Here is a 9392-nt window from a genome sequence, read left to right on the forward strand (position 1 = left end):
ATCTCAAATGTCCCTTGTTTTATGTAGTTTTCCCAATATCTGGTCATATTCTTTGTCCTTGGAATCCCTTTAATCTTACTGCTCTGCAAGCCCCTTCTAACAGACTACTTTGCTTGAAGTTACACTGATGCTCATGAAACTGTGAACTTACTGAAGGGGCACTGCTTCCCTCGAGCTGGCTTAGAACAAACATTCAGTATATACCTCTTGGACTGAGAGAAATCTACTGTAAATGCACAGTGAGAAAGACATTCCTAAGACAGGAGCTATAACTGAGTAACTGGACTCAGAACGAAGTCCTGGCTTTGAAATGAGAGGGAAAAAAAGGAAAAGATGTAACCGGAAGGATCCAGAAAAATGTACTAAGTCGCCACGTACTGAATTAGAAAAGCTATCCTAAAATAGGTGAAGTGGCTCAGTCTCACAGAAAGATAGGGTCAGTCTCAAGAGTCAGCTGGTGAATATACAATGGTACCTCAGTTTATGAACTGAATTTGTTTTACAAATTTGGGGAGGATGGCTGTGTTTGTGCTTGTGTAGGGAAGATGGCTGTGGTGGTGTTTGTCACCTGACATGGAATTTGTGAATGGAAGCAAAATTTTGCTGAACGCTTCTGCTTGCAAACTGAGGTATTACTATATCTCAGAAGAACATACGCTGAAGGCAGATATGACCAAGACGAAAAATCTTTCACAAACTAGAGCTCAGAGAGACAGCTACAGATTTCAGAAGAAGAACACATGTAACGTACAGTGGTCCACATGAGTCAGAAAGAAATTAATCTTAAGTGAAAAAGAAAAGACTCTGGCATAAAGAGAACTCTACCATTCAACCAACCCCTGGACCATGCTCAAATTTAGGTTTACTTTGCTCTGTTCCAAAGTAAAGCTTATCGTTGTTGCTCTTTGCTCAACTCAGGTATGTAATATTTTGTCCAAGGGTCCCTGTCAATCCACAAATGCCTTTCACAATCTAAGTGTTCCACACTTCTCAACTCAGTCTCCCGTGAGAGTAAGGACTCTGGCCTGAGCTCCTTTCCACCACGATGCTGGCAAGGAAAAGCTGAAGCTTCCAAGAGCCACTGTCAGCTGGCCTCACCTGATCCTGAACCTCTTTCTTATGCCACCATGCCCAGCAGATCCCCAACCTCTTACCAGCTGGTACTGGTGGCTGTATAAGTCATGGCAGTTGTTGAAGATATACTCATATGTAGAGTTCAAGCAGGCCTTCACACAATCCTTTACCACCTGGCTGGCTCTTGGTGGACTCTGAAGTTCCTGCACCTGCCAATTAACAGACGTACAGCTCAGGATCCTGCTCTCCTCCGTGGAATTCCTTCCTAAAATTCTCCCAAATCCATTCCAGGTTCCTTCATCCCTTTCTGTCCCTAGACCTTCCCCTGTGGTAAAACTGAGGCGAGCTATGGGGAGAACTTCCAGACCACCCTTGTTGAATCAACTTGTATGTGCGCCTCTCACACAGGGTTCGGAAATGTGAGCTCTGAGGTGACAAACTCTGTAGCCTCAGACTCTGCCCCGTAATTCTTATTCTGTTTTTGTGGCCAGGTCCTCCGTCCAGCACCAACCAGCCCTGCCCATCCTTACCTTCATTCTGAAGAAAGTAATGCTGGTCAGCAAGTCCACTGTGGATTTTAAATCCTGAAGTCGCTCAGGGCTCCCAGCAGGGAAATTATTCTGTTGCAAAGCAAGCAAATGTAAGAAATTAACACAGCAATAGGAAAACCTTTTCTACCAAAAACAATGAAATCAAGACCCACTGGGTATCTCTGTAGTTGAGCTAGGCAAAAAAAGCTATAACATTGTAAGTCTCCCTCTTTCTTTTTATTGATGCAGATAGGTCCTTGCTTAAAACAGAGATTAATAATCCACAGCTAGAAAAAAAAAGCAACACATCCAACTTCCCATGCAATGTGTGAGCATTTGTTCAAATGCGCACACACACACACACACACACACACTTCTTGGATGAAGATTCTCAACCCAGTGAATTCTCCAAAAGTCACAATCTAGCTGTATATCCTGGAATATAAGTAGAGCCACACTACAAACCCCAGGGCTGTTTTCTGTACGGTAGACCCCAGCTCTTCCCCTGTTCTGAGCAGAACTGCTTTGGAATGAGTTCCTTAAGACTTCCTGCACGCCTCACTTCATTCCCCTTGGCACGAGTTTTAGGAAGACTCTGTCATGGAGAGTTGAAGGGAGACACCAAGCCACTGCCCGCCTCTTCCAAGGTCAGTGTTAAAACATTCAAGTGGCTACTTATATATCAAAAATAAGATATACAGTCATTTCTCCATTATTCATGCAAAAGGGAGACACTGAAATACAGATAACTAAAATCTCACTTTTTTAAAACTTTGAGGTGATTTTCATAATTACTTTTTAATGTGTGTATATTGCCTGTTCTGGAAATTCACAACATTTTAACCAAGCAATGGAACTATGCTAAGATATCCTGCCCCATGTCCGGTATCTCCCCTTCTACTAAACTATTTCCCCCTCCATACTGGGAGTGGGCAAGATCTCTCAGGCAAGTTACTGTACTTGCCCAAGCCAAGCTTCTCTTTCTACCCCCCAGATTCTCATATCTCCCTGAAAGAATGAGAGCACAGAAAAATACAAAATGAAAATATAATTATCTAATTTTTTCTTTTAAAGATAAAAAACTAACAGAACAACAATGAAGACAATCAAAACAACACAAAAAACAACAAAAATGATACATGACCTCAAAACAAAATGATAGGAATTAACAATGGTTGCTACATTACATACTATTATCTTCAACGAAGTTGCTCAGTCCACCAGATGTAAGAATGTAAGAATGATCAAACAATCAAAGACAGTAACAAGTAATAAAAAAAAATTTAAAAAACACTGGAAATGATGCAGAGCTTCACCATACAAGATGGTAGGAGTTCAACAGTGGTTCTTATACTGCATATTGTTGTTTTCAGATCAGTCATTCTGATTACCAGATTCAAGTGTGCAAAATTGGTCAAGAAAAAAGAAAATTTAAGCATTGACTGGTTCTCTTAATAAACCACAGACATCAGCAATACACCTATCCCAGCTAATTTTTTCCTTTTAGAGAAAGGATCTTGCTATGTTGCCCAGGCAGGCCTTGAACTCAAAATGCTCCTGCCTTGGCCTCCCAAATAGCTGGGATTACAGGTGTGTGCCACCGTGCCCGGAAAGTACCTAATTTTTTTAAAGGTAGTTTTGGAAGAGATTATCATCAGGAAACTTGTAATGAAAATGTCACGAGAGAGTTCGGCAGTGATACAAACAGGGTTAGAAAGTCAACTGTCTATAGAAAGCAGCCATGCCTCTGGACACACTTGTGGTCCTCTGAGTTAGGAGCACCACAGATGAGCAGCCATACCTCCTGACCCACTCGTGGTCCTGAGTTGAGAGAACCACAGATGTTGGTGGCACTGCCGTGCAGGCGGGGATGCTGACACACACTAATTTTCCCTGCGTTCGCTCTGCATCCCCAGAGTGGCCTATGTCTTCCCAGACAGAACTTGACATTATGTGTTATCCCACCCAACAGCCATTGCTTTGACTTACCCTGTATGTGGAGAGATCGATCCTCAGCGAGTTGTGTAGCTGGTCCAGCAGTTTCACAAATCTCTCTTTCTGAGGATAAGAAACAAGCAGCAGGGAGGAGAGAGATAATCTGTTTCTGATGCCCCTAAACTACACACAAATAGAACCATTTCTGGATGAGTGGAAAGGGTGGGAAGGCAATCTCTTCTGGCTGGCAGCACACCCTATCCCATTCCAGCCATAGGGAGGACAGCAGACAATGCTGTGGAAAAATAGGTGGTCCCTGTTCCTCTCTTAGCAGCTCTATCTCAAACCAGGGGATCTTTTCACGGTTACAAAGGGAAAGCCAAGTCCTTGGGAGGGAACACAGCTCTTCCGTACACAAGTCAACAGAGCATTATCTGTGCATCTCTGTTCTTTCAGGGAGAACTCATCTCAGTCAGATGAAAGTCTAAGCATATTCTGCAGTTTGTTCCTGATAATGAGATCTCTTAACTGCTCTTGGGAAATGCATAGCAGGGGCACAGCCACAGCTTCGCAGTAATGATGGGGGGAAAAACAGTATCTGGAAGAAGGTCAGACAGACATAAGGAGAATCTCTCCTTAAATCACTTTCATTCTAGTTTCCCTTACCATGTATCTTTTCAATGCTAATATAGAACATATATGATTTTGAAAGCTCATTTTCATAAAAAAAGTATAATTACATGTGGAGTCATGTGCCTGAGAGGCTGGCATGAGTTCCTAGAACTCGTATACTGGTTATTATCACTAGATATCATGCCATTTCACACTGGGATGAGACAGAACAGGCATATGATTGACTTAATAAATTACATTAATTCATTTATAGAAAGACTATCAACAGCAAAAAGCGACACAGTACCAAAGCACAGGGTCAGAGGTTCAATGGACGGGGGATGGGAGCGAGTGATTTCATCCTTACCAAGGTAAGCTTTGTGATTGTACTGAATTTAGATCCAGTGCCGTCCTGGGTTATGACTCAACTTTGCAGGGGCACAAAAGGAAAAACAGTCTAGAAACTGGAAAAGGGGTAAGTTTGGGCGAACACTGTCGCCCTCCCTTAGATATCAGCCTGAACTGAAAAGGTATGAATCTGCCTCAGAGAAACTGAACAATACTAAGAAAGGCCCATTTGTGGGCCTGCAAGGCTGAGAAACCGGTGACTCAACCAAGCTTTGGCCCCCAGAGGCTCTTCCCGAGCCCCGGCGCAGCTGTCCTGGACTACCACAGCGCTGTCTCTGCTATGTGTCTGAGGAGAGCCTCTGTGAGTGTGGTCTATGCATCCACCAAGAGGGAAGGCTCATCTACCAAGCAGGGAGCATCTGAATTTTAGGCATATCAGTCAACTGCACAGAACTGACTAGGAAAAGTTTTTTAAAACTTCATGGATAACAAATGGATAGGATGTGCTCATGTCGTGCTCACCCCGAAGTTGGATGCTGCAAAGCGATCAGAGGCAGAGACATTAGTGGAGGCGGTTGTGTGAGCATAGTAGGCATTGATGTTGGCCAGCAAGGTGCTCATCACTGCGGGCACGCCAGGACACATGTACTTGGATGACAAGCATGCGAAGTGCCTGAAAAAGACAGCACCCCGCTCTTAAAAACTCTGCAGGGCTTGCAGCAAAAGCCAAGAAGGAACCCAGGAAGACTTGGCAGTCAGGGAACATGGCCAGGGCAGGCGCCATCCTTTGCAGGACGCTCCTTGTATCCAGCTCTAGCAGCAGAGCCAGACACTTGTCACAGCATTAAGGAATCCTGTCCCAGAGTCCTTGTTTTCTCCTCATTTAAACAATGACATGCAGTACTGGTCGACTCCATACACAGCTGCTCTCCCCACAGCTCAGTCTAGGACAGCTTGTTGGTCACCGCCCGTCTGCTTAAGCACACACGTCGGCCCAGCCTGTGTTGTCTGGACAGTCCCTCCCTTCCCTGAGCTTGGTCCCTGAGTTACTGACGAATACATATCTCTCTACATATACCCCTGCCTTGGAATGCACAGGAAAATACGGTGTCATACTGCGTGCTACCCCCATAAGCAGCCGTCTGTGTGAGCGGGCACTCATTAGCCACCAAGGGTTAGTAACCATTTCCCAGAGCCCCAGAGGAGCCTCACGTCATGGCCTGATATATGGACTCAATGCCATAGCGCATGGCAAATTCATCCACAATTTCTTGGGCTGTCTCATCAAAGTACACCTTCCACGCATCATCTCCTCGGGCCTCGGGGATCTGGACTCCTCCACTGCCCTGAATGTCTGTGAGGTAATGGAAAAGGTTCTGTAGGATACAGAGCAGAGAAAAGGAAAAGGTTAAATACACTTAAAAAAATACATTAAAAAAAAGGGCTGGGGATGGCAGTATATGCCTGTAATCCTAGTGCTCACAGCACTGTGGTAGTCCAGGACAACTGCGCCGGGGCTCGGGAAGACACTCAGGAGACACGGAGTTCAAAGCCTACATGGACTTGGACTACACAGCGAGACACTGTCTCGAGAAACCAAGATAAACAAAAACCAAACCAAACCCAACCCAGCCCAAAGCCTTGTGGTAAAATCCAAGAGAATGTGAACTGGACTCTGTGGAAATTCTGTTCTTCAAGTCACTGCTCAGCTAGCTCCTCCCACAGCCCTGTAGGCTGTTGTCACATTAGTGAAAGAGAAACAAGACTGGGTTCAGCCTCCTGGGCCTGCCAGGGGAGCACATAAGTCACGGACAGAGCAAAACTCAGGCGCAGAACCTGAACCACTTAGCAACCCTCCTTATGGTCAAGGGCCCTCCCTGCCCCCGGGCCCCTCCACTGACAGAGGGCCGCTCACCTCGTGGAGGCATGTGTACTGCACATGGTATGGGGCCACCTTCTCCTCCCCCTTGATCTCCACACTGATCTGCAGTCGGATAGCTCCTGAGACAGCTGACTTGTCTGTCCTCTTCTCTGGAAAGGAAAAGGACTAGAGATTGACATCAGTGCAATTATAGAGTACACACAGGTCTGTCCTGGCTTACCAAAGAGAACAGGCAACAACCCAAGTGTTCAAACAACAGGGGACCTCACTCCAGTGCCCACACACCCATAAACATCCCTCCACTGGCCGAAGGGAGGGTCCCAAGTGGCAGGGAGTTAAAGGCATTAGGGAAGGGGAGGAAGACTACAGCACCCTTGGAAACCTTGAGAACGTTCAGCGGAGTGGCTTCCCCACAGTTAGCTCTCAGAAGGTGAGACAAGCTCTTTAGGAGGAACGCTTTTGGGACTAGTGAAGTTTTCCCAGGTCCTTCCCCCATAACACCTTCTTCTGGTCCAGCTTCCTCACCCAGGTTGTACCAGACGTCCATCTCTCCGCTCAGCGTGCGAACCTCGATGATGGTTTGGCCGAGGAAATCATCAGACTCACGTTTCAGCCGCTGCTTCACTCTTGACTTGATGTCGTCGTCCTCATCCCACACGCGCACCTTGATGCGGTCCGAGGAGTTGTGACACTCACTGGGAGAGAATTAGCAGGCTCCGTGAGGGACAGATCCAGCATCACCACGCCTACTACCTCCCACTCCCTCCCAAAAGCTGTCAGCTACACTTAAAGCCCCAAGAGGGAAAAGAAGGAGCCAGCAGCCAGTGGGTTCTACAGTTCCCAGTGAACTGAACTATTCCAGCAAATAGCTCTGCTCCTCAGCCTTGGTGGCTCTATGTTCAATTACCCAGTACTTACTGTCCTGGGACACAGTGCATAGTTAGGATCAATTCTGACTTCTTATGCAGCTAGCTGTATCAGCAGTATCAGCAGAACAACAGCTAGCTATGTCATGGAGCCTTAGGAAAGCAATCGCTAGCTCCCTCCTTAGTCTGAGGTATAAAGTCAGTAGAGGTGGAGATGTGCTGGGTAAGTCCACCCTCCTGGCTTTCGTCTAACTCCCTCTCTACATGCCTGCTGGACTTCTCTCTCCTGCACTAGCCCTTTGATCGCCATTCCCGCAGTGGTGCTTGCATTACAGGCATTGCCCAGGTCCCCCTTCATGCTTTTCTCCCCAGCAGTTGCTTTCCAGATCCAATTCCATTACCCAAAAGTTGTTCTCAGCAAAATTTGCTTATGTTTTCATAATATTTTTCTGCAAATACTATCATTTAACTACTGGTCTACTAAAAAATATAGACAAATGGACAATGAGTTTCTCGAAGCTACAGACTGTCTTGCTCATTTTGTGATATACAATATCATGTGTAGTGTCTTATATAGTACAGGAACTTAAGTTTACTCCAAGTGGACAAAAATGACCCTAGAGCCAGTTCATTTAAAGTTGGTCATAAGTATCTGAGCAGAAACCACTTACATCGTCAAACAGCTGCCTGTCCCAATCACTACTGCCCCTGGATTGGATTTCACTGTACCCCAATTCTTTTCATGAATTCTCCGAGCAGCCGACAGGCAGGTTCTACATAACCAGCCTGCTCACTGATTCAGACCCCAAATCTTGATCCTAGACCTTGAAAGTGGGCAGATAAAGGATCTGGATTCTCCAGATATTGAGTCCTAGGCTGCAGTTCTCTGTTTTTCAAATCCACCCTTTCCTCATATGAAAAATATAAAGAAATTGAGATAGAGAAAAAGGAACAGAGACGGAAGCCAAGGCAGGAAGAGAAGCTTCTCTTATGGAAAATGGAAACTTCTCCAGAACCCAGATTTCTATTTACAAACCAGAATGATCCTGTTGTAGGACAAAGATTCTTTCCTTACTCCTCAGAAAAGTCCAATACTTTCCAGGCAGGGAGGCAGGGCTGAGAGACACAATAGGGTGGGCGATCCCTGGTTTAGCCAGTGAGCAATAGTAGTCTCTCTAGCACTAGAAAAGGAATATGTCTAAAACTTCATTTTATTTTTAAAAAACCCACATCCCTTTTATCTATTCATCAGTTGACAGGCATTTGGGCTGTTTCCAAGACTGAGCTATTACAGACTGTGCTGCTATAAACATGGGTGTGCATCTGTCACTGTGGAACGATGCTTTTAATTCTTTCAGGAAGATACCAAAGGGAATAGCCGGGTCAAATGGAACCTCTACTCCTAGTTTTCTGAGGAATCTCCACACTGATTTCCCCAGTGGTTGCACCAGTCTACACTTCCACCAACAGTGGAAAAGTGTTCCTTTCTTCCTATAGCCCTGCCAGCATTTGTTATTGGTTAATTTCTTAAGAACAGTCATTCTTTCTGGGGCAAGATGGAATCTCACCATTGTCTTAATTTACATCTCTTGAATGACCAGTGATACTAAACATTTTTTCATATATTTATTTGCCATTTGTACTTCTTCATTTGAGAAGGGTGCATTCACCTCAGATGCCCATTTTTGAATTGGGTCTTTACATTTGGGAGGTCTGATTTTTTTTAGTCCTTTACATATTTTAGATATTAGTCCTTTGTCTGAGGAACAGCTGGCAAAAATTTTTTCCCATTCTGTTGGTTGTTTCTTCACTCTGTTGGTGTTTTCTTTTGCTGTGCAAAAGCTTTTTAATAAGATGAGATGCCAGTTGTTGATTCTTTGTAATATTTCCCTTGCCATCAGGGTTCTGTTCATAAAGTCTTTGCCTACACCTATGTCTTCAAGAGTTTTACCTATTCTCTCTTTTGGCAGATTAAGTGTTTCAGTTTTAATATTTAGATCTTTGGTCTGTTTTGATTTTAGTTTAGTGCGTGGTGAGAAACATGGGTCTAATCTTAGTCTTCAGCACGTGGAAAGCCAATGGAGTACTACTGGGCCATACAGAAGGATAAACTTGAGACATTTCTAGGTAAATGGATGAACCTGG

General features: G+C 44.8%; 1 protein-coding gene across 4 annotated transcripts in view; it reads right to left on the reverse strand.

Annotated features, from left to right (window-relative positions):
- The window catches only part of LOC102011979 (protein unc-13 homolog B), a gene marked incomplete at its 5' end in the record, with an annotated part of 149550 nt that overhangs the window by 18022 nt on the left and 122136 nt on the right, over positions 1-9392 (reverse strand). For all 4 annotated transcript variants that reach the window (XM_013522966.1, XM_013522967.1, XM_013522965.1 and 1 more), the window contains 7 exon segments: positions 1155-1283; positions 1605-1694; positions 3594-3662; positions 5022-5172; positions 5712-5875; positions 6415-6530; positions 6907-7076. In XM_013522966.1, coding sequence (XP_013378420.1) covers positions 1155-1283; positions 1605-1694; positions 3594-3662; positions 5022-5172; positions 5712-5875; positions 6415-6530; positions 6907-7076 — 889 coding nt within the window.

Source organism: Chinchilla lanigera, unplaced genomic scaffold (genome assembly GCF_000276665.1).
Source record: "Chinchilla lanigera isolate Chin_1 unplaced genomic scaffold, ChiLan1.0 scaffold00071, whole genome shotgun sequence".
Classification (NCBI taxonomy): Eukaryota; Metazoa; Chordata; class Mammalia; order Rodentia; family Chinchillidae; genus Chinchilla; species Chinchilla lanigera.